The sequence below is a fragment of the Saimiri boliviensis genome, chromosome 12 (assembly GCF_048565385.1).
Source record: "Saimiri boliviensis isolate mSaiBol1 chromosome 12, mSaiBol1.pri, whole genome shotgun sequence".
Taxonomy (NCBI): domain Eukaryota; kingdom Metazoa; phylum Chordata; class Mammalia; order Primates; family Cebidae; genus Saimiri; species Saimiri boliviensis.
Genome location: NC_133460.1, coordinates 13047599 through 13073236, shown reverse-complemented (window position 1 = coordinate 13073236; position 25638 = coordinate 13047599). Strand labels below are relative to the sequence as shown.

Genomic DNA, 25638 nt, shown 5'->3' with positions numbered 1-25638 from the left:
TCTGGTCCTCTCTGTGCCGAGGGTTTGGATCCGGCCACTGAGGACTCTGGGTCCACCGGCCAAACTGTGCCACCTCTTCACACCTCTGGTCTCGGTTTCCACATCTGCTACGTGGTGGCTCCAGGTGGCTCTGCCTGCCTGGTGAGTCATGACGGAGAGGCCTGGGGGGATGAGGTCACAGGTCCCCAAGAGGCAAGTGTCACCCGATGGCCCCAAATGTCTTCTTTGCAGGTGACCTTTGGTGACAGCGGGTGCCTGCTGTGGGGCCAGGCCCCCCTCATCTCCTTCTCACTCCCTCCCCAGGGCCCAGCTGCGGGTGGGCGGGGTGGGCGGGGCCGGCGGAGAGCGGCTCACCACATCCTCCTCTTCCTCCCCACTCTGCACACGCGGCTGGGTGGCAGCCAGCGGCCTCGGACAGACCCGCTGGCGTCTGTCTGCTGAGTGACCATAAGTTCGGCGTCTGACCATCTGCCTGCCTCTCCCTGAGCGTGACTGACAGTCAGGCAGCCGTGTCCGCATCCCGAGGCCACCTGGTACCTGCCTCCCGTCTCCTTCCTCTTTCTGCTGCTCTGTGGGACACCTGCCCGGAGGCCCAGCTGCCCGTCATCGGAGCGACAGGTCTTATGACAGCCTGATTGGTGACTCGGGCTGGGTGTGGATTCTCACCCCCTGCCCCTGCCTGCTTTCTCAGACTCTCATCTGTCACCCCTACGCTGAACCCAGCTGCCACCCCCAGAAGTCCATCAGATCGCCCCCAGCACACGGAATGGACTTGTGAGAAGGAAGTTGAAACAGAAGGTAACTCCAGCCCTGGTTCTCCGCTGGGACCAGGGTGCCTTCTCTGCCCAGGAGGGACTGTTCCCTGCCTGCTGCATCTAGCGTCACAGTGGGAGGCCTCAGAGGACATGCCCAAGGCACAATTGGGGACACTGAGGCAAAGAAAGTTCATGCAGTGAGGCTGGGCAGAATTGAGGCTGGGGTCTCTTGTTCAGCACAGCTTAGGATACCCAGGGGCCCAGCAGGAGGGGTGTGGCTGAGATGACCCCCTGTCTTGAAAACTGGCCTCCAAAAGGCAAGGGGTCGGGGAAGGAGAGCCAGTTTCAGGCCAAACATAATGTGTCAATCACCCAATTCTGGGCAGCTGAGTCAGGTGGTGATGGGCATGGGTGCAGAGCCTGATGGGACCCATTCTGTGCCAGTTTCTGTGTTTTACCATCTTAATTCCACCCAGTCCTTTAAAACAAGGGCTGGTGTGCCCATTTCACAGATGGGCAAATGAGGCTGTGAGAGGTACAGTGATTTTCCCTCCGGGACTCAACCGGGTCTGTAGCAGGGTGGGCAGTCAAACCAGGTAACCCCATGAGCTGTCGCTGGATCTTTCTCATGAAGCACGGGGAATGGGTCAGATGGTAAGAGGCTAACCCAGTGTGCATGTGGAGGAGAGGGGAGTGGGGAGGTCAGTGGAGGCTGAGCCCTGAAGGATGGGAAAGGAGGCAACATTCCTGTGGAGGAGCCTTGGGGAGTGGGAACTCAGGACTTGCCACGGGAATGACGTCTCTGCTCAGTGAGGGCAGAAGGCCAGGTGTGGAGGCTTCAACGCCAGGAGGCTGCTGGGAAGAGGACATCTGTGCCTCCCTCAGGGGAGAGCGGGACTTTCAGAAGCACATGGTGGGCCGGGCGCGGTGGCTCAAGCCTGTAATCCCAGCACTTTGGGAGGCCGAGGCGGGTGGATCACAAGGTCAAGAGATCGAGACCATCCTGGTCAACATGGTGAAACCCCGTCTCTACTAAAAATACTAAAAATCAGCTGGGCATGGTGGTGTGTGCCTGTAATCCCAGCTACTCAGGAGGCTGAGGCAGGAGAATTGCCTGAACCCAGGAGGCGGAGGCTGCGGTGAGCCGAGATCGCGCCATTGCACTCCAGCCTGGGTAACGAGAGCGAAACTCCGTCTCAAAAAAAAAAAAAAAAAAAAGAAGCACATGGTGGAGTGGGGGAGACCCTGCCGGGTCACAACCCGGCCACGCGCCTTCCTCGCTCAGCGAAGCTGGGCAAGTCTCCCTGCTTTTAGCCTCAAGAAGGCTTGGTTTTCTCACCTGTGAAATGGGGACCAAGGTAACTCCACCCTTGTGGGGCTGGCTGTGGGGTCTTCGGGGCAGAACAGGGTGAGAGCTGCGCTCCCAGCTGGCCCCTTTTCCTTTGGGGAAGGGAGTTTGTGGCATGAGGAGCCTTGAGCCCATGGGGAAGGGCCAGACTCCAAGAGTGACAGATTGAGGGATACCCTCAGGCTGCTGTGGTCCCACCTACCCCAGCCACCTGGCTCTTGGGCCCCCCAGTGCCAACTCACCATGTTGTAGGCACTTAAGGGTCTCCCATAGTCCTCACCAGGTGAAGTGGGGAGCGTCATTCAGCCCATTTCACAGAGGAGGAGAGCGAGGCTTAGTGGGGACAACCTTGCCCCAGGTTAACTGTGACCGGAAGACATGGAGCTGGGATTGGACGCCGGTCTGTAGGACAGCAAGGCCACCACCTGCTAGATAGAATAGCATGTAACCAAGACTCGTGGTTCTGGGTGGCTTCTGAGAAGCAGCATTGGATGGGGATGGCTGGGCGTGCATTCCCATGGGACGGGCAGCCCCCAAAGGAGAGGCCCTGCTCCCCCCACTCCCCGCCGTGGGTTCCGCGATGCCCCTGTCTTGCCCACTCCGCTGCCAGCAGGCTGTCCGGATCCTTACACAGTCCCGCAGGGGAGGTAGCTAAGAGCCCTTGTGATAGGAGGTGGCCAGAATCCAGGCCCAGGAGAGGTGGGAGAGCAAGACAAAGACAGCCCTGCCTGAGCTCAGGCTGCAGGCTCCCTGCTGCCCAGCGATGCTGGCTTCAGGCCAGGAGAAGGAGCAGGGAGGTGGGGGTTGGCGGGGGGGCTTGTGGGCAGTAGAGTTGGGGGTGGATGCCGAAGGAGGAGGCCCATTCAAGAAAAAGCCGGTCACCAGAAGCTCTGGGAAGAACCTACTTCTTTGCAGCATCAGGACCACCTGGGGTGCCTGATAAATAAATGAACGAAAGAAAGGAGGGGTATGCGTTCCTTTCACAGCCAGAGAGGGGAGCTAGCACCTTCAGCATCCTCACAGGCAGAGGCAGGGCCCTTCTCTACACAACAGGGAAGGGGTCCCCACGGTCAGGTGGGGGCACTGGACCTGGCTTCCAAGCATGCCACCCCTTGTGACTTTGAGCTGCGGAACCGGTCAGAGCTGGGTTCGAGTCCCAACTCCACCAATTAGTACCTGTGTGACCTTGAGGAAGCCACTTGCCCTCTCTGAAGCTCAGTTGCTGTACCCGTAAGAGCGGGACTAGGAGTAAGGACAACAGTCTCAGGTCTGTTTCCATGGGGACAGGCACAGGTCTTCATCCGCCTGTTCTTATTGAATGTCCACCAGGGTCCAGGCACCTCCGTAGGTCCTGAAGCTCCGGGGTGCACAGACAGAAAAGCCAGTGCCACGACGAAGGCGAAAGAGCTGGGCACAGATGGCTTATGAGAAGTGGCTGCTATTATGTTTTACTTTTTCAAAACAAAAGATTTTGAGACAGAGTCTCGTTCTATCACCCAGGCTGAAGTAGGATGGCCTGATCTCGGCTCACCGCAACCTCCACCTCCCAGATTCAAGCGATTCTCCTGCCTCAGCCTCCAGAGTAGCTGGGACTACAGGCACCCGCCACCACGCCAGGCTAATTTTTGTATTTTTAGCAGAGATGGGGTTTCACCATGTTGGCTAGGCTGGTCTCAAACTCCTGGGATCAAGTGATTTGCCCACCTCATCGTCCCAAAGTGCTGGGATTACAGGCATGAGCCACTGTTACGGGCCTATGTTTTACTTTAAATATTTAAAAGCTCTTTGCTTTTAGCTATGAAAATACAGTTAAGAAAATAAAAATCATAAATATCGGTCATGTTTGCATACACCAGACCTCAATAAATGAGAGCTCTTATGATGATTCTGCTTTCCCCTTTTACAGATGGGGAAACTGAGGTTCAGAGCGGGGTGGGGATTTTCTAGGGTCACTCAGGGAACCATCTAGAAGGAAGCAGTGAAGAGAGGAACAGCTGCTTCCTCCAGAAAGAGGGTCTTCTCGCCCTCGCTCCCCTTCCGTACTTGCCCTCCAGAGCCCCGGGGCAAATGAGGGGGAGGGGGAGGGGCAATGGGAGGAACCCACCCCCATCCCTGGCTCGCAGGTGCCACCACCCCCACTCCCTGCCCTGGCCCCAGGCCAAAGGGACTTTTCATGACAGCTCAAATGAGACCTCTGAGTAAATCTGGAACTTCTGTAACGACCTGAGAATATTCCCCAGGCTGGGGGTCAGGGGCCCCATGGAGGGCCCCTGACTGCCCAGGACATCTGTGTCTGGAACCCAGCCCGCTGGTCTCTGCAGCCCCCAGGAAGGATCTGGCCACCTCTGCCCCTCAGGGGCGCCCACTGTCCCCAGGGAAGTGGGGTAAGTGCCCCAACCCAGCACCCAGCTCAGGCCTAGGCTGTCGCTCGCTGTGTGAACACGACAGGGCCCTATGCCTTTCTGGGCCTTCTTTTCTTCATCTGCCAAGTGGGCTTGACTGGGACGAGGGCTTGCCAACTTTCCCCAGAATGAATCAGTAACGCCAGTCCTTTATGGCCACGGCCAGGGCAGGCGGACGGGGCTGCTGGGAACTGAGGGGTGAGAGAGGGTGGGTGGCCAGCCCCGCTGCCACCTCATGGCCTCTAGCTGTCACACTTCAAAGCCCACTGCCACTGCTCTACACCCAGCCCCTCTTGGGCTGGAGGAAAGGGAGCTGGAGTGAGCTCTGGCTGCAGAGGCTGAGAGGTTGCAAGGTTTGGGCAAGGCTGCACAGGACGACAGGGCTTTCAGGGACATCGAGGTTGCACAGGCGGCAGGGTGGGGAGTGGGGCCTGTAGGGGCTGGGATTTTGTGCTCCTCAGCTAGGAGAGGTTGCACAGGCTGGAAGAAGTGCCAGGAGGGAAAGATTGCTGGAGCTAATACTTACTGCCTGGCTAGGAGAGAGAGAGGCTGAGAGGTCACACAGCCTCAGGTGGCACGAGCTGGGGAAGGGAAGGCCCTTCCTCTCACCTTCAGCTTCTACTGATTAAGCTATAAGCCTGAGGTCCCCAACATGCCTGTCTTCAGACACCCATAACCGCCAGGCTAAGCCTGCTGCCCCCAGTCCACAGATGAGGAAAGCTGAGGCTCCGAGAAAGGCAGAGATACAGCCAAGTTCCCACTGTGAGTGAGTGATACAGTCTCCTTTCTGATCCAGGAGCACCTGGCTGGTTCTTCCCCAGCCTGAGAACTCGCTGAGATGAGAGCTCGCTGTATGACCCTGGGCAGCCCACTGTCCTTCTTTGAAAGTTCCTTTTTACTAATCTGATGACATTAGTCATGATTATTCACACTCCTGGAATGGAGGGTGTCGCCTGAGGTGGGATTGTTGGGGAGTTCCTGGAGACAGTCGGGAAGCTGATGAGGAAATCAGGACCCCTTGGGGGCTGCCTCAATCCTTAGCCCCATTCATTTTTCATTCATTCATTCACCATTGTTCAGCTACTTATTGAGCACCTACTGTGTTCCAGGTCCCCTTCTCTGCACGAGGGAATACTGTGCTGAACAAAACAGGTCAATTACCCAACCTCTGGGAGCTTATGCTTCAGTACAGAAACAAATTATAAACACATACACAGAGACATCTACAAAACTATTCCTCATATTACACTTGCTATGAAGGAGACAAGCTAGGGGATGTGTGTAGAGAGATCTGTGGCATAGACCCAGTTCAGACAGGGGGGATGGCCTCTTTGGAGAGGCAGCACTGAACCTGAAACCTGAGGATGAGAAAGGAGGCTGGGGAAAAGCATTCTAGGCACAGGGAATGGCATGGGCAAAGGTCCTGACATAGGAAAAAAAGGTTGAAGCATTAAAACTTTTATCCTCAGCCGGGAGCGTTGCCTCACACCTGTAATTCCAGCATTTTGAGAGGCCAGGGCAGGTGGATCACCAAGGTCAGGAGTTCGAGACCAGCCTGAGCAACATGGTGAAATCCCGTCTCTACTACAAATACAAAATTAGACAGGCGTGGTGTCCCGTGCCTGTAATCCTAGTTATATGGGAGGTTAAGGCAGGAGACTCACTGGAACCCAGGAGGTGGAGGTTGCAGTGAGCTGAGATGGCATCACGGCACTCCAGTCTGTGCGACAGAACAAGACCCCATCTCAAAAAACAAAAACAAAAGCAAAATACACAACAACAACAAAACTTTTATCCTCACCAAATACATGAGACTCTCAATCCCCTGAACTCCAGCAAAAGGGGTCAAAAAGGGTAAGATTTAACCTAGGAGTGTACATTCTACAAGTCTACATAGGTTCTAACACTGGGGGTAATGTTTGTTCACAGGCCGTTCCCACAGAAAGCATTTTCTTTCATTTAGTCACTCGTGTAGCAAACGTTTGGAACACCCACTGTGTGTTAGACACTGGCTAGTCACTGGGGATTCAGCAGTAACCAAGAGACCTACTGTTCCCGCCTAGATGGTGCCCAGAATGTAGATGAAAACACCGTGAGCTATGTGCGATGTGGAGGGTGGACCCCAGAGGAAGGAGTGACTCATGCTCTTTGGAGAGGTCAAAGATTGACAGAGGAGCTGCCACTTGAATGGAATTTTGAAGACGTGAGTAGGAGGCTGACAGCCAAAAAGGGCAGAGAGTTCCAGTGGCTAAAACAGCACGTGTACAGGTGTAGAAGCCAAGTGAAAATGGGTCATGCTGGTGAGGCTGTCAGCGGTCTGATGAGCCTGAAGCCCGGGATGAATACTGGGAGCTAGATCCTGAAATGCCTTGAATACCAGACAAGGAGTTTGGAGTTTTCTCCTGTGGACAGCAGAGAGCCATGGATTGACGTGGTTGGAGTGAGAATGCAGTTGGGGGAATCACAGCTCTCTAGCTATAGCAGGAAGGTCAGAGAGGAGGACCAGCGGGAGAGCAGGTAGGCAGAAGTCCTCGCAGACCCGGGATAACCTTAGACATTCTTTCTTCTGTGTTCCCCCTCGGGAAGTCCCTCCGCCTTAACACTTCCTCTTCTGGTGACCTGTTGGCTCCTGTTCCTGACGCTTCTGGGGAGTCCCTCTTCACCCACTTCATTTCTTTGTGATCCCTATGGGAAAGAGGGTCATTTTACTTTTACCACACTCCCCACCTTTCACTTTCAGCCCCGGGTCCCCACCTGGGTCACATTGGAGAGAATGGCCGACTTGAGGAACTAGACGGACCCCGTTACTCAATCATGTGACAGAAAAAAGACACAGGGAAATCAAGAACTTGGGTTCTTTCCAGTGTGGGGAGGTGGTGAATAATGCTGCTACACACAGGCTGGTACATGTCTGCTTGTGCACATGTGGTTGCATTTCTCTTTGGTTATATAACTTGGAAACAGAAATGTTGAGTCTTTGCTTAGCAGAAGTTTTCCATAGTGATTGTGTCAATTTACACTCTTGCCAGAATGTCTGTGGTGATCTCTCTCTCTCTCTCTACGTGTGTGTATATATATAGAATATTTATAGATTTATTTTTATAAGTAAAAAATTGTATATTTATATTTTATTATACATTTTATATATGTAAATTTATATTATAAATTTACATACATATGTAAATTTATAATAAATATTTTATATATATATATATATATACAATTCTTTCCCTCTTACCCTTTCAGTTTCTTTTTCATTTTCTTTCTTTCTTTTTTTGTTTTTGTTTTTGTTTTTGTTTTTGAGACAGAGTCTCACTGTCGCCAGGTGCCAGGCGGGAGTGCAGTGGCACAATCTTGGCTCACTGCAACCTCCACCTCCTGGGTTCAAGCAATTCTGCCTCAGCCTCCCAAGTAGCTGGGATTACAGGCGTGCGCCACCATGCCCAGCTAATTTTTGTATTTTTAGTAGAGACGGGGTTTCACCATGTTGGCCAGGATGGTCTCGATCTCTTGACCTCGTGATCTGCCCACCTCAGCCTCCCAAAGTGCTGGGATTACAGGCTCGAGCCACCGCGCCCGGCCCTTTTTCATTTTCTTAATGGAAACTTGGGAGCAACAAGAATTCTTAATTTTAATGAAGTTTTTCAGTCTTTCTTTATGGCCAGAGCTTTCAACGTGTTCTTAAGAAGTGTTGCCTGCAATAAGGTGATAAAAATATTATCCTATGTTTTTTTCTGGATAATTTATTGTTTTACCTTCCAATTTAGGTCTATAGTCTATCTGTAGTTATTTTTCTGTACGGTGTAAGTCAGGGGTCAAGGTTTATTTTTTCCGTATTCAATTAATATACCATCATTTAAGTAAAATATCATGTTTTCTCTCTACTGCCTTGCACTGGTAAATTACTGAAAATCAGGTGGTTGAATACCTGACTTTATCCCTAGTGTTTCTATTCTTTTCTATTGGCTAATTTGTTTTTCCTTGCAGCAATGCCATACTTACTAAATTACTTAATAAATCTTGACATTCTTTTTTCAAAATTTTCTAAACTATTTTCAGTCCTTTGCATTTCTATATAAATTTTAGAACTACCTCATCAGTTTCCACCAAAGAAAATCTTGTTGGGGATAGTTTTTCTTTGAAATTTTGGATTTTATTAAAATTTTAGTTCTATTTGGAGGGAACTAGCATCCTTAAAATATTAAATTTTCCGATCTATGAACATAGTATGTACTGCCATTTATTTATATTTTCTTTAATTTTTCTTAGTAACGTCTTGTAGGTTTCTGTGTAGAAGTCTTGTACATTGGCCAGGTGCGGTGGCTTATACTTGTAATCCTAGAACTTTAGGAGGCCAATATGGGTAGATAACTTGAGGTCAGGAGTTCGAGACCAGCCTGGACAACGTGGTGAAACCCTGTCTCTACTAAAAATACAAAAATTAGCTGGGCGTGATGGTGCATGCTTGTAATCCCAGCTACTTGGGAGGATGAGGCAGAATTGCTTGAACCCTGGGAGGCAGACGTTGCAGTGAGCAGATATTGCACCACTACACTCCAGCCTGGGTGACAGAGCAAGATTCCATCTGAAAAAATAAAAAATAAAAAAATAAGTCTAGTACATCTTTCATTAGATTCCTTCTTGGATATTTGATTTTTTGATGCTGATGTAAATTGCATAATTTTAAAATTTCTTGATTGTTCTTAGTGCACAGAAATATAATGAGTTTTTGTACTTTGCAATTGTATTAACACTTTTTAAAGCTAAAGTTCCAGATGTAGAAAGAAACAGCTGTCAAACCCAGCCCACTTCATCTGACCATCAGTTGAGGGCTTCCTGCCTTTCTTTGCTATTGTGATGTTTTTGGATTTTTTCTTCTGCTAAGCTAACAAGGGAGAGTATTATAGTGCAAAGTATAGTGTTCTAGGCTTGGATTTTATTAACCGGTAGATTTTTTTACCCTCAACAATTTTTAGATGTACAGTACACTATTGTGAATGGTATGCACATTGGTTTGCAACAGATATCTAGAACTTTTTCATATTGCATGGGTGAAACTCTATACCCATTGAACAACAGTTCTTCATTTCTCCCTCCCCCAGTCCCTGGCAACCACCATTCCACTTTCTGTTTCTATGAGATTGATTGCTTTAGCTACATCATATAAGTGATACAATGTAGTATTTGTTGTTTTTCTTTCTTTTTTTTTTTTTTTTTGGCAATTGGTTTATTTCACTTCACATAATGTCCTCAAGATGTATCCATGTTGTAACATATGACAGGACATCCTCCTTTTTAAAGGCTAAATAATATTCCATTATATATATATACTATATTTTCTTTATTCATTCATCTATCAATAAATTTAGGTTACTTGCTCATCTTGGCTAATATAAATAATGCTGCAATAAACATGAGTGTGCAAAGATGCTGTTTTTATTTCTTTTGGAGCTGTATCTGGTACTTCTATTTTTTAATTTAAAAAAAAATTAAGAAGTTTTGCATCATTTTACCATCCCACTAAAAGTGCACAAGGGTTTCAATCCTCACATCTTCACTACCACTTTTTTTTTTTTTATATATAATGACCATCCTAACAGGTGCAAGGTGATATCTCATTGTAGTTTCGATTTATATTTCTCTGATGATTAGTTATGTTGAGGATATTTTCATATGCCTACTGGCCATTTATTGATCTTCTCTGGGGAAATATCTGTTCATGGCCTTTATCCATTTTTTTCTTTTTTTTTCTGAGACAGAGTCTTGCCCTGGCACCCAGGCCGGAGTGCAGTAGCTCCATCTTGGCTCACTGCAACCTCTACCTCCTGGGTTCAAGGAATTCTCCTGTCTCAGCCTCCCAAGTAGCTGGAATTACAGGCACCCACCACCATGCCTGGCTAATTTTTGTTAGTAGAGATGGGGTTTCATCATGTTGGGCAGACTGATCTTGAACTCCTGACCTCAGGTGATCCACCGACCTTGGCCTCCCAAAATGCTGGGATTACAGGTGTGAGCCACCACACCTGTTGATTTTTAAACTGAGTTATTTTTATGTCATTATTGAGTTGTAGGAATTTTTTGTATATTCTAGATATTAACCCCTTATCTGATGTATGGTTTGCAAATATTTTCTCCCACTCCATAGGTTGCCTTTTGATTCTGTTGATGATTTCCTCTGCTGAACAGAAGTTTTAAAGTTTGACGTAGTCCCATATACCTGTTTTTGCTTTTCTTGCCTGTGCTTCTAATATCATATACAAGAAATCATTGCTCGTTTCAATTTCATGAAGATTTTCCTGTATGTTTTCTTCTAGGAGTGTTGTAGTTTCAGGTCTTACGAGCCTCATGTATTACATTTGTCTGATTTTTGTAACTATCCTTGCATTCTGCAGATAAATGCTATGGCCTTTTAATGTGTTGTTAAATTTGGCTTGCTAGCATTTTGTTGAGAATTTTTGCGTCAGTATTCCTCAAGAGTATTGGTCTCTACTTTTGTTTTCTTGCATCATCGTCTGGCTTTGATATTGGGGCCTCATAAAATAAGTTTGGAAGTGTTTCCTTCTGTTCAGTTTTTTATAAGTGTTAGGGATGGATTGGTGTTGATTCTTTAAATATTTGATAGAATTCTCTAATGAAGCCATCTGGGCTAGGGCTTTTATTTTTTCTAGGAGGTTTATAGTTACTGATTCAATCTCCTTTCTAGCTTAGGTCTGTTTAAATTTTCTATTTTGTCATGATTCAGTCTGGGTAGGTTGTACATGTATAGGAATGTATTAACTTTTTTGAAGTATCCAACTTGTTGGCGTATAATTGTTCATAGCAGTCTCTTAGAATCCTTTTTATCTCTGTGGAATTAGTTGCAATGTCTCCTCTTTTATTTCTCATTTTAGTTAATTTGAGTCTTCTCTCTTTTTTTAATTTAACTAAGGTTTTGTCAATTTTGCTGATCATTAGAAATACAGTAGATTTGTATATTGATCTCAACTTCAGTTTCTTTAACAGTTATTATTCTAACAGTTTATTTGTTGAGGATAGTGAACTTTTCTGGTTCTTCCATTCCTTTGTAATTTAAACACATAGTTTTCTAATCTTTATAAATTAAAAGTTTACTTTTCTTACTTTATTATGTTAAGTAGTGCCTCTAGTATAAGAGGTTTTTGTTTTCACCCTGACCTCAGGGAGGAAGTGTTCAATATGTCACAATTAAGGATAATGTTAGCTACGTATAGTGTGTATGTGTGTGTGTGTGTGTGTGTGTGTGTGTGTGTGTATAATCTTAATTAGATTAAAGAAGACTCCTCTATTTCTGCTGTTTTGACAGGTTTTTAAAATCCTGAATGTGTGTTGCAATTTATTAAATGTGCTTTCTGAACATTATATAATAATATAAATTTTCTTTTTTATTCTGTTAATGTGGTGAAACTGATTACAGTTTCCAAATGTCATACTAACCTTATATTCCTGAAATAAACCCATATGATAATAAGTTTTCTATTTTTGTACATATTATTAGATTTGATTTGTTAATATTTTGTTTCAGATATCTTGCATCTTATTTATGGGAAAGATTGACCTGTAATTCTACTTTCCTTTAATGTCAAGTTTTGGTATTAACATTGTCGACCGGGTGCGGTGGCTCAAGCCTGTAATCCCAGCACTTTGGGAGGCTGAGGCGGGTGGATCACGAGGTCAAGAGATCGAGACCATCCTGGTCAACATGGTGAAACCCCGTCTCTACTAAAAATACAAAAAATTAGCTGGGCATGGTGGTGCGTGCCTGTAATCCCAGCTACTCAGGAGGCTGAGGCAGGAGAATTGCCTGAACCCAGGAGGTGGAGGTTGCGGTGAGCCGAGATCTCGCCATTGCACTCCAGCCTGGGTAACAAGAGCAAAACTCCATCTCAAAAAAAAAAAAAAAAAAAAAAATTGTCATTTATTTCAGACATCAATGAAAGCACAGATGTGTCTGAGACTATGTCTGCCATCTTTCTATTTTTTTTTTTGACCTACCTAATCTTTCTTCTTTTTTCTTCTTTGTTCTATTTTGTAGAAAATCAAGTTTTAAAAATTATGATTCCATGTTTCCTATTCGTCTGTTCATTGTACCTTCTTTTATAATTCTTTTTCTGCTTATCTTGGAGATTATAACATGCATACTTATTATTATCATTAGGATCTACTTCGTTTGTTTGTTTGTCACTTCTTATGCAATATGAATTCTTCCAAAAGTTCATGGAAAATTCAGACTATGAAAAAACTATGCATGAAGTTCAACTTTTTTAGCACCAAAATAAACGTGTACTAACTTGCTATAGCATGTGTAAACAGGATCTAGTTTGAGGCATTAAGAAGGATAAGGCATCCGTTTGAAAAAAAAGCCCCTATCATTGCAACATGAATTCTGCTAAAATTGAAGCAGGAACAAACATCAAATTTATGGTGAAACTTGGGTGAAAGAACGGTGAAATCAATGATGAAGATAAAGCCCTCCGTGGCAGATCATCCACATCAATTTGTTAGGAAACATTCATCTTGTTCATGCCTTAATTGAAGGGAACAATGATTAACAGCCCAAACAATAGCCAGGGCCATAGACCTCTCACTCAGTTCAGGGTACAGAATTCTGACTGCAAAATTCAAGTTGAGCAAACTTCCCACTCACTGCGTGCCAAAACCGCTGTGCACAGATCAGCTGCAGACAACAGCGGAAACTTCCCTGGAAATTTTAAACAAACAGGATCAAGATTCAGAAGCGTTTCCTCACATGATTGTAGTAGGAGATTAAACATGGCTTTACCAGTTTGTCCTGAAGACAGAGCAATGGCTCCCAGGTTCAGCCAAAGCAAAAGCAGACCGGTCAAGAGAAAAAGTCGTGGCAACGGGCTTTGGGGATGCTCGAGGCATTTTGCTTGGTGACTGTCTTGACAGCCAAAGAATGACATCTGCCTATTATGAGAGTGTGTTGAGGAAATTAGCCGAAGCTTTAGCAGAAGAATACCCAGGAAAGCTTCACCAGAGAGCCCTCCACCATCGCAATGCTCCTGCTCATTCTTCTCATCAAATAAGGGCAATTTTACAGAGTTTCCATGAGAAATCAGGCATCCATCTTAAAGTTCTGGTTTGGCGCCTTCTGACTTCGTTTTGTTTCCCAATCTTTAACAACCGCCTATTTTTCTTTAGTTAATAATGTAAAAAAGACTGCACTGATATGGTTTCATTCCCAGGACCCCCCAGTTCTTTAGAGATGGACTAAATGCCCGCTGTCATCACTTACCTTGTCTTGACCCTGATTGAATTTATGTTGAGAAATAGACTTTATTTTTTCATTGTTATCTTTGAATTCCATTTTTTATGAACTTTTTGAAGTCCTCTTGTACAGTAGCTTTTAACTTTATTCACCTCTCCTTGCCTTTGGGGTTTCATGGTTGTTATATCATTAGTATGTTAAGCAATTAATAATCCTAGAAATTCATATATTTATTGATTTACTTTTTGAGACAGAGTCTCACTTTGTCACCCAGGCTGGAGTGCAGTGTTGCAATTTCGCCTCACCGCAACCTCTGCCTCCCAGGTTCAAGCAATTCTCCTGCCTCAGCCTCCCCAGTTGCTGGCACTACAGGTGTGTGCCACCATGTCAGGCTAATCTTTTCTATTTTTAGTAGAGACTGGGTTTCCGCCATGTTAGTCAGGCTGGTCTCGAACTCCTGACCTCAGGTGATCCACCTGTCTCTACCTCACAAAGTGTTGGGATTACAGGCGTGGGCCACCGCACCCGGCCTAAATAATATATTTAGAGGACTTCCTGTTGTGCCTCATTTCAGCCTGCAGTACCTAGAGATGCTTCCTATCCAGAATTCTTTTCCTTTTACCTGAAAAACTCACTGTCCTGTATCACTTGATGCAGGTCTATCATTGACAAAATCTCTCACTTAGTTTTGTCTGAAAAAAATCCTTATTTTGCCTTCATTTCCAAAAGTCTATATTTCAGATGTAATTCACAAAACTTGAAATGTGTTCTTAAAGTGGGCAATTCAGTGGTTTTTAGTATACTAACAAAGTTGTGCAGCCATCATCACTAACTCCACATTTTCATCACTCCAGAAACAAATCTACACCCACTGCTGTTACTGTCTGTCCCCTGACCCCTCACCCTCAGCTCCTGACAACCACTAACCAAATTTCTGTTCCTTTGGATCTGCCAGTGCTGGACATTTCACACACATGGAATCATACAGCATGAGGCCTTTTGTGTCTGGTGTCTTTAGCATGAATTTTTAAAGGTCATCCGTTTTGTAGCATGTATCAGTAGCTCATTCCTTTTTATAGCAAAATAATATTCCACTGCATGGATATACCACATTTTTTTAATCCATTCACCAATTGATAGAAATTTGGCTTGTTTCCAATTTTTTGCTATTATGAGTAATGAACGCTGCTGTGAACATTTGTGTACAAAGTTTGTAAATTTCTTTCTGGACATATATCCACAATTGTTTTATTTTCTTTTTTCTCTTTCTTTTTTTGAGACAGGGTCTCAGTGTGTCACCCAGGCTGGAGTGCAGTGGTGTGAAAACAGCTCTCTGCAGCCTCAAACTCTTAGGCTCCAGTGATCCTCCCACCTTGGCCTCCTGAGTAGTTGGGGCCACAGGTACATGCCACTATGCCCAGCAAATATTTTAATTTTAATTTTTGCAGAGATGAAGTCTTGCCACGCTACCCAGGCTAGTCTCAAACTCCTGGACTCAAGCAACCCTCCCACCTCGGCCTCCTAAAATGCTAGGATTATAGGCATAAGCCAATGCATCTGGTCAGTTCCTTTCACTATATACCTAAGTGTGAAATTTCTTGGTCATATGATAACGCTGTACAGTCACACATTGCTTAATGACGAGGACACATGCATCCTGAAGGACCTAGCTGAGGCTGTTTTGCAGTTAACATTTTTGTTTTTGAGAGTGTTGCTCCATCACCTAGGCTGGAGTGCAGTGGTGTGATTTCAGCTCACTGCAGCCTCTGCCTGCCAGATTCAAGCAATGCTGTGCTTCCGTCTGAAGAATAGCTGGGATTACAGGCACGTGCCACCATGCCTGGCTAATTGTTGTATGTTTAGTCGAGACAGGGTTTCACCATGTTGGTCAGGCTGGTCTCCGACTCCTCACATCCGCATGAGCCACTGCGCCCAGCCCTGCATATGCTGGCTGGCAGTGCAGTAAATCTGTTTTCACCAGCATCATCACAAGCCCATGAGTAACGTGCTGTGTTATGATATCACCAGACAACAGGAATTATTCACCTTCATTATAGTCCTATGGGCCCACCTACACACAGTCTATCATTGACTGAAATGTCAGTAGGCAGCACGTGACTGTATTTAACAGTTTGAGAAACTGCAAAACTGTTTTCCATAGCGGCTGCACTGTTTTCCATTCTCATCAACTATGTATAAGGGTTCAAATTTCTCCACCCCCCCATTCACACTTGTGATTGATTATTATTATTGCCATCCTAATGAGTGTGAAGTGGTGACTCATTCTGTTCTAGATTTGCATCTAATGAGTAATGTCAATGGCCACCTTTTTCTGTGTGTGTTTGTATTTCTTCTTTGGAGAAATGACTATTCAAATCTCTTGTCCATTGTAAATTATAATTCTTGTTTTTTAGATCTTGAGTTGCAACCGTTCTTTATGTATTCTAAATACCAGATCTTTAACAAACACGTAAGATTTTCAAATACTTTTTTCCCATGCTGTATGTTATATTTTTACTTTCTTGATAGTATCCTTTGAAGCACAAACATTTTAAATTTTGATACGGTTTAATATCTCTACTTTTCTTTGCTGACTTATGCTTTTGGTGCCATATTTAAGAAACTATTATTGCCTAATACAAGGTCATGAAGATTTACACACAGGTTTTATTTTAGGAGTTCAGTGGTTTTACTTTTTACATCTAGGTCTTCAATCTGTTTTGAGTTTATTTTTGTCTGTGGTGTGAAGTAGGAGTCTAGCTTCACTATATTGCATTGTGGATATCCATTTGTGCGGTACCATTTGTTTTAAAGACTACTTTTTCCCCCATTGAATTGTTTTGGCACCCTCATAAAAAGCAGATAAACATAAATGTATGTACTTATTTCTGAACTCTCAGTTCAATCCCATTGATCTATATACATCTATGTGTCAGTATCACACTGTTAATAAGTTTAGTTTTGTAGTAAGCTTTGAAATTGGGAAGTTTGAGTCCTCCCACTGTGTTCTTTCTCAAAATCTTCTTGGCTATTCTAGTCCCTTACATTTCCCTATAAATTTTAGGACTAGTTTGTCAATTTCTGGAAAAAAAAAATTCAGCTGGGATTTTTTAGAGATTACTTTGAATCTATAAATCAATTTGAGGTGTCATCTTGATGACATCAATCTTTCCAATTCTATGAACATAGTATATCCTTCATTTATTTAGGTCTTCTATAATTTATTCAATAACATTTGTAGGTTTTATTGCACAAGTCTCACACTAATAAATGAATTCATATCATATTCACATAACTAATGAATTTGGTTATATTTATTTTAACCATTTTATTCTTTTTTTTTTTTTTTTTTTTTGAGACAGAGTCTTGCTTTGTCACCAGGTTGGAATGCAGTGGTGCAATCTCGGCTCACTACAACCTCCACTTTCCAGGTTCAAGCAATTCTCCTGCCTCAGCCTCCCAAATAGCTGGGTCTACAGGCATGCGCCACCATGCCCAGCTAATTTTTGTATTTTTAGGAGAGATGGGGTTTGACCATGTTGGCCAGAATGGTCTGGATCTCTTGACCTTGTGATCTGCCCGCCTCAGCCTCCCAAAGTGCTGGGATTACAGGGGTGAGCCACTGTGCCTGGCCCAAAATTACTTTCTTAATTTCATCTTCAGATTATTTATTGCCAGTGTGTATAAAAATATCATTATTTGTGTCTATCAATCTGATATTCTACCACTATGCTAAGATTGCTTATTAGTTACAATTGCTCTTTGTTTTAGGTGTAAATTCCTTTAGTTTTGTAAATACAAGATCATATTATCTGCAAAGAAAAATGGTTTACCTCTTCCTTTCCAATCTGAACGTCTTGTATTTCTTTTCCTTACATAATTGCCTTGGCTAGAACCTACAGTAAAATGTTTTGTAAAAGTCACAAGAACAGACATGCTTGTCTTCTTCATGATCTTAGAAGCAAAGCTTTCATTTCTGTACCATTAAGTATGTTGTTAACTGTGATTTTTTTTTTTTTTTTTTTTTGAGACGAAGTTTTGCTGTTGTTACCCAAACTGGAGTGCAATGGCACAATCTCAGCTCACCACAACCTCCGCCTCCTGGGTTAAAGCAATTCTCTTGCCTCAGCCTCCTGAGTAGCTGGGATTACAGGCGCGCACCAACATGCCCAGCTAATTTGTGTATTTTTAGCAGAGACGGGGTTTCACCTTGTTGACCAGGATGGTCTTGATCTCTTGACCTTGTGATCCACCCACCTCGGCCTCCCAAAGTGCTGGGATTATAGGCGTGAGCCACTGCGCCTGGCCAACTGTGATTTTTTTATACATCTCTTTATCATATTGACCTTGCCTTTATTTTTTAAAAGTTTTTTTATGGATATAAAATTCTAAGTTGGCTTTTAAAATTTCAGTATTTAAAAAAGTTGTTTTGTTGTCTGCTCTCTTTCATCATTTTGTTAAAAAGTCTTACGGTTTCTTCTTTGAAGGTGAAGCATCTTTTTTCTCTGCATACTTTAAGCATACCTTTGTCTTTTTATTTATTTATTTATTTATTTATTTATTTATTTTTTTAGAAAGAAAAAAAGAATAATAAGAAAAAGAATAAAGAAGAGGAAAAAAGAGAAAGAGGAAGAGGGAGAGAGGATGGGGGTATTGCTTTATTGCCCAGGCTAGAATGCAGTCTAAATATGGGTATGCCTATACTTGTCCTTAATAATGGAGACATGAAAGAAAATGAGGGAAGAGAATAACAAACAAGGAGCCAACCAAGATTTCTTTTGAACTTCTAAGTTGATATGATGTGGTACTGATAAGAGTGTATATCTTGTATATTTAAAGTGGAGAGTTCTATAAATGTTAATTACATTTACTTGTTCCAGATCTGAGTTCAAGTCCTGGATATCGTTGTTAATTTTCTGTCGCACTGATCTGTCTAATATTAATGTTGAAGTCTCCCACTATTATTGTGTGGGAGTCTAAGTCTCTTTATTAGTCTTGTATGTCTGGGTATTCCTGTATTGGGTGCGTATATATTTAGGATCTTTAACTCTTCTTGTTGTTGCATTGATTCTTTTATCATTATATAATGTCCTTCTTTGCTTCTTTTGATCTTTGTTGCTTTAAAGACTATTTTATCAGAGGCAAAAGTTGTAACTTCTGCTTTTTATTTATTTATTTTTGCTCTGTTTGGTTGGTAAATCTTTCTCCATCCCTTGTTTTGAGTCTTTGTGAATCCTTGAATGTGAGATGGGTCTGGATGCAGCATACCGATGGGTTTTAGTTTTTTGTCCAAATTGCCTGTCTTTGAATTGAGGAATTTAGTCAATTTAAATTTAGAATTAATAATGATATATGTGAATTTAATACTGCCATTTAATATTAGCTGGCTATTTTGCCCATTAGTTGATGTAAATTCTTCATTATATTGATGTTCTTTACTTTTTGGTATTTTTTAGAAAGGCTGATACTGTTTGTTCCTTTCTATGTGTAGTGGTTCTTTCAGAAGCTCTTGTAAAGCAGGCCTAGTGGTGATGAATTCTCTGAGTGCTTGCTTGTTCACAAAAAACTTTATTTTTCCTTCACTTATGAAGCTTAGTTTGGCTGGATGTGAAATTCTTGGTTGAAAGTTCTTTTCTTTAAGGATGTTGAATATTGGTCCCCACTCTCTTCTGGCTTGTAGGGTTTCTGCTGAGAGATCTGCTGTAAGTCTGATAGGCTTCCCTTTGTGGGTAACCTGACCTTTCTCTCTGGCTGCCCTTAGTATTTTCTCCTTCATTTCAACCCTGGTGAATCTGACGATTATGTGCCTTGGAGTTGCTCTTCTTGAGAAATATCTTTGTGGTGTTCGCTGTATTACCTGGAGTTGAATATTATCCTGCCTTACTAAGTTGGGAAAATTTTCCTGAATAACATCCTGAAGTGTATTTTCCAGCTTGGATTCATTCTCTTCGTCACATTCAGGTATACCTATCAAGCGTAGATTAGGTCTTTTCACATAGTCCCATATTTCTTGGAGACTTTGCTCGTTCCTTTTTATCCTTTTTTCTCTAATCTTGTCTTCTTGTTTTATTTCATTGAGTTGGTCTTCGACCTCTGATATCCTTTCTTCTGCTTGATCAATTCGGCTGTTAAAACTTGTGCATACTTCACATAGTTCTCGTATTGTGTTTCTCAGCTCCATCAATTCACTTATTTTCCTCTCTAAATTTTGTATTCTTGTTGACATTTCGTCAAACCTTTTTTCAAAGTTCTTAGTTTCTTTAGATTGTGTAAGAACAAGTTCTTTTAATTCACAGAAGTTACTCATTATCCACATTTTGAAGCCTGCTTCTGTAATTGGAACACACTCGTTCTCCATCAAGCCTTGTTTCGTTGCTGATGAGGAACTGGGATCCCCTGCTGAGGAAGAGATCTGATCTTGGGTATTCTCAGCCTTTTTTGGCTGTTTTCTTCCCTTCATTGTAGATGTATCCATCTGTGGTCTTTATAATTACCGTCTTTGTAATTGGGTTTCTGAGTGGACGTCCAACTTATTGATTCTCAGCGCCAAAATCTGAGCAACCCACTGCGCCTACTCAATCAGCGGCGTTAAGATTGACGGTGCTTTTCTGACTCTGCACCAAGAACCGTCGCTCCGAGGCGCCAGCAATACCGCCTCGCCGGTCACAAGAGTCGCACTGGCGACCCATGGGGCTCCTCCGCTGGGAATCTCCTGGTGCGTGAGCAACAAGAATTCATGTGAAGGTGTGGCGTCCTCTCGTTCTTTGCATTTTCACTGGGAGCTACAATCCCGAGCTGCTAGTGATCAGCCATCTTGGATCTCTCTTGCGTCTTTTATTTTTTAAAATAGTTTCTCTATGAAATACCCAGATGTGGCTTTCTTTGTATTTACCCTTTTTGTGGTTTGCAGAGCTATTTAAATCTGTGGCTTAATGTCTTTTGTTAGTTTAGAAAAAGAATTTTAACTAAAATCACTGCTATTTCTTTTAACTTGTTCTCTCTTCTGTTTCTTGATTTCAAATGCATGTATGTTAGATCTTTTCACAATGTCTTCTATGTCTCTTTTGCTCTTTTTTGTATTTTTGAACTTCTTTTCTCTGTACGCTTCAATCTGGGTATTTTCTATTGACCAATCTTCCAGTTTACTAATCCTCTCTTCTGATGTTGTTGGTATGTTGCCAAATCCATCTCTTCAGTTCTTATAAACTTCAGTTATTATATTTTTCAGTTCTAGGCTTTCTACTTTTTAAATAGGTTCCAAATTTCTGGTAGAATTCCTGAACATATTAATCATAGTTACTTTAACTATGATTAATTTAAAAAGTTATTTTTGGTCTACAAAAGTGTGGCCAGAAAAAAAAATAAAAAATTTTTAAAAATAGTTATTTTTGGCTATTCTAGTCCCTTACCTTTCCCTATAAATGTTAGGATTTGTTTGTCAATTTCTGCAAAGAAAATAAAAAATTAAAAAAATAATAAAGGAGCCTGCTGGGACTTTTATGGAGATTACTTTGAATCTGTAGATCAATTTGAGGTGTCATCTTGTTAAGATTAAGTTTTCCAATCTATGAACATGGTATGCCCTTCATTGATTTAGGTCTGATTTATTTAAGCATATCTGATAATGCCATTTTCCAATTCACCTATGTAACTCTTTCCATTGTTTATTTTATCTTCACTTTTGATCATTTGATACTGTTTTCTGATTTACCTTGTAATTTGAAATGAATTTTGGACATTATGTATAAAAGGTATAGAGGCTTTGGATGAAGCTAACTTTTTCCAGACAGGTTTATATTTTCTTCTAGCAGACACACAGCATATAAGCAGATCACACTGATGCAGTCAAGGATGAACTATTTCTAATTTTTTCTTATTCCCAAGGAATGGTCTTTTCTAAATAGTTGAGCACTCACCAGGGTCCATCTTCTTGGCCAGGCCGTGAACTCTAATTCTTCCCTCTGCTTGTAAAACTGCAAAAATTCCTTCTTAGTTTCCCCACGTATTAGCAGGTGCATTTTGCTAGGTTTCTTGGCATGCTACTTATTTTCAATGACTTGGCGCATGACTTGAGGAGAAACCGCATGCAGAACTTCGATGCATTTCTCTTAAGTACTATATAACTTGGTGCTCTCTTGTGAAGTCCCCTCCCACCCCCGCTTAGTAGTCACCCTCAATGGAAGGATTAGTCTGAGAATAGCTACTTCAGCATAGCCAGAAGTGGACGTCCCTCATCCACAGTTTATTTTACAAAACGAAGACTCACTTACATTTAAAATGTGATGAAATAGTTTGAACATACAAAAGGGCATAAAGTCTAATAATATCCACACCCATGGTGGCTTTACCAGGCTTTACCAAACTGTTGAGACCCTTAACATCCCTCCTTCGCACACCCTGTCCTTTTCCACACTATTCATATTTCGATGTTATTATCCCCATGATTTAAAACATATTTTTATGACAGGTATGCTCACATAGACAATATGCACAATTATTTTGTATGGTTTTTGGTGTGATGTAGACGGTGTTATTATGCTTATGCTGTTCTCCAACTTCCTTTCCTCACTCCAAAATTTGTTTGTGAGAGTCATTCACTTTGTTGTGTGTGGCTGTAAAGGATTCGTGTTTACACCAAGTGACGATATTGCAATTTATTTTTTCACTCTCCTGATGATGGAAATTTAGATGGTTTCTAATTTTTCACTATTGAAATCAATGTTGCTATAGATATATCTGTATATGTTTCTTGTACATGCAGGAAGAATTTCTTTACTAGTTTACAGAAGAGTGAGGTTACTGGGTCTTAGGTAGGGCATGTGTTTGCTTTTATTAGGTCATGCCAAATTTCTTTCCAGACCAGTTGTAATAATTTACATTTCCTCTGGCTATCAATGAGAGTTCCTGTATATCATATCTTCAGCTACATGTAATGTTATCAGACTTTTAGTTCCTGTCAATCTGACAAAAATTAAAATGGTATGTCACTGTGGTTTTTATTTGCATTTCTTGTTTCTTTTTCTTTCTTTCTTTCTTTTTCGGAGATGGAATTTGGCTCTGTTTCCCAGGTGGAGTGCAGTAGCATGATCTCGGCTCACTGCAATCTCTACCTCCCAGGTTCAAGCAATTCTCCTGCCTCAGTCTCCCGAGTAGCTGGGATTATAGGCACCTGCCACCCCCAGCTAATTTCTGTATTTTTAGTAGAGATGGGGTTTCGCCATGTTGGCCAGGCTGGTCTGGAACTCTTGACCTCAGGTGATTCACCCACCTTGGCCTCCCAAAGGGCTCGGAGTACATATGTGAGCCACCGCGTTGACTGTGAAGTTAAGCGCCTCATATTCTCCATAGCACTCGCTTCAATCAAATTTCCTGCCCCAAGCCTCTCCATTTCCCCAGGATCTCCTGAAATTTGGTCAACTTTTAGTGTGAATTACAGCAACTCTAGGAAACGTTTCTCGGCACTGGAACTGCAGGACAAACGCTTCCACAGGACATTACAAGCGATGACGCATTTAATGCTCATGACAAACCTGCAGCAAAGATTGATGACCTCCATTTTATAGATGAGGAAACAGAGAATCAGAGGGGTTGGGGAACTTGCCCAAAGACACACAGCTGGGATGCGTCATGCTCCAGGTCAGGTGCTCTTCACTCCTCGGTAGGAGACCGCAGAGGCTGGGGGCTGCGGTGGTGTGTTAGACCGTTCTTGCACTGCTATAAAGAGATACCTGAGACTGGGTCATTGTAAAGAAAAGAGGTTTCAATGGTTCATGGTTCTGCAGGCTGTACACGCATGTTGTCAGTATTTGCTCGACTTCTGGTGAGGAGGCCTTCAGGGAGCTTTTACTCAAGGCCAAAGGGGAAGCAGGAGCAGACACATCCCACAGCGAGAGCTGGGGCAAAAGAGAGCAGGGGGAGGTATCACACATGTCTAAACAATGAGATCTGAGGCGAACTCACTCGCCAAGGGGATGGCGCTAAGCCATTCATGAGAAATCCGCCCCCCGCGATCCAATCACCTCCCACCAGGACCCACCTCCCACATCGGGGATGACATTTCAACAAGAGATTTGGGTGGGACAAATATCCAAACCATATCGAGGGGCGCCTGTAGCAGGAAGCTTCCTAGGACACCTTCTGTCCTTACAGGGAACACACAGCGTGGCCCAATCTGTATCTGAGGATAAAGGGCTGTTGCCCTCGGGAGTCAGCCTGCGTGCAAGGACCTAAAAGCGGATGGATTCGGGGCAGAGAGGGCAGTGGAATTAGGGAAGCCCCACCTGGTGCTGTGGGAGCCTGAGGAGGGAGTGATGTAGAAAGTCTGTGTTTTAAAGCTGATGTTTCCCAGAAGTAAGCAGTTTGTTTTAAACAATGGTAAATATCCCTGGATCCCCTAGTGAAAAACATAAGGCCCTTTCATCACTTGCCCTGCTGACAGAGGAGCCAAGAATCTCAATTTGGTGCTATTACGTCTTAAACATTATTATAAGTAGTAGTAGTAGTAGTAGTATTGAGACAGAGTGTCTTGCTCTGTTGCCCAGGTTGGAGTACAGTGGTGCAATCTCTGCTCACTGCAACCTCCACCTCCTGGATTCAAGAAATTCTCCTCTCTCAGCCTCCCAAGTAGCTGGGATTACAGGCACACACCATCACACACAGCTAATTTTTGTATTTTTAGTAAGACAGGGTTTCACCATGTTGGCCAGGCTGGTCTCGAACTCCTGACCTTAAATGATCCTCCCACCTTGGCCTCCCAAAGTGCTGGGATTACAGGCATGAACCAATGTGCCTGGCCTCCCTTTCTTAAGTTTAAACAAAGACAAACCACATGTCCAGCTTCTAGGACTCTCAGGCAGGTAGTAGCATCTCACTAAATTTCAATTGCTGCCTTTGATTTTTTTGTATTTAGTTGTTACGTTTTACTGTATTTCGTTTTATGATAAGTTGATTGTTCTGTTTAAGTAACACTTATGTAACATCTACTAAATGCCGCGCACTCTTCTAAATGCTTTATAAATGTTGACTAATTTAATTCTCCCAGGGACCTATGAGGCAGGTACCATGATTATTGTTACTCCCATTTACAGATGAGGATGTTGAGGCCTAGAAAGGTTAAGCAAACTACCTGAGGCCACAAAGCCTGCAAGTGGCAGAGAGGAGATTTGAACTGAGACCGGCCAGCTCCACAGCCTGTGTCTTAACCAGCGTGGCACACACTGTCTGTCTATTTCATGCCAGTTATCTGTTGATGGTTGTGATATAATATTTTTTGAGACATGGTTATTGGAGTAACAAATAGAAGGCAAGGTAAGCTCAATAGCAAGTGGATAATTAGTTGCACCAGGGTAAACCTCAAAGGCAATAGACCAGTGGCAAGAGTTCTGGAACACTCCAGTGTGGCTGCAGGGATACAGCACGTGGACCGTGAAAGCTGAATTGAGAGGGTGGGAGGGGAAAGGTGTTGGAGGGGAGGAGTCTGCTCTGGCAGAGGCAGAGATGCGTGGTAGAGCCTGGGCTGCCGGGGAGACAATGAGTAATTCAGGGCAGCCAGCCAGTAATGGCAGGAAACCCATGGACTGGTACAGCTCTTCACAGTCCACGAAGCATTACAACATCTGCTTTCTCACAGTCTCTCCTTCACTGCCAGGTGCAGGGAGCGCTATGGTCCCCATTTCAGAGACGGCAACTGAGTTCAGAGCGTAAAAGAGCCAGAGAAGAGCTACTATTGGCTCCAATATCTTCTGGCTTCAAAATCTGAGCCCTTGTCTCCACTCCACTGTGTCATGGATCTTTGGTGGCAAGCGACAGACATAGACTTCAACATGATTGAGCAACATAGGTGGTTTTTGGCTCATGGAAATGAGAAGTCTGCAGGGTGGACATCAG

General features: G+C 43.4%; 1 protein-coding gene across 1 annotated transcript in view; it reads left to right on the top strand.

Annotated features, from left to right (window-relative positions):
- Window positions 1–391: 391 nt before the first annotated feature.
- The window catches only part of IL21R (interleukin 21 receptor), a 51148-nt gene continuing 25901 nt past the window's right edge, over window positions 392–25638 (top strand). The window contains 2 exon segments of the mRNA XM_010340813.3: window positions 392–798; window positions 6569–7022. Coding sequence (XP_010339115.2) covers window positions 6952–7022 — 71 coding nt within the window. The 5' untranslated portion in view covers window positions 392–798; window positions 6569–6951.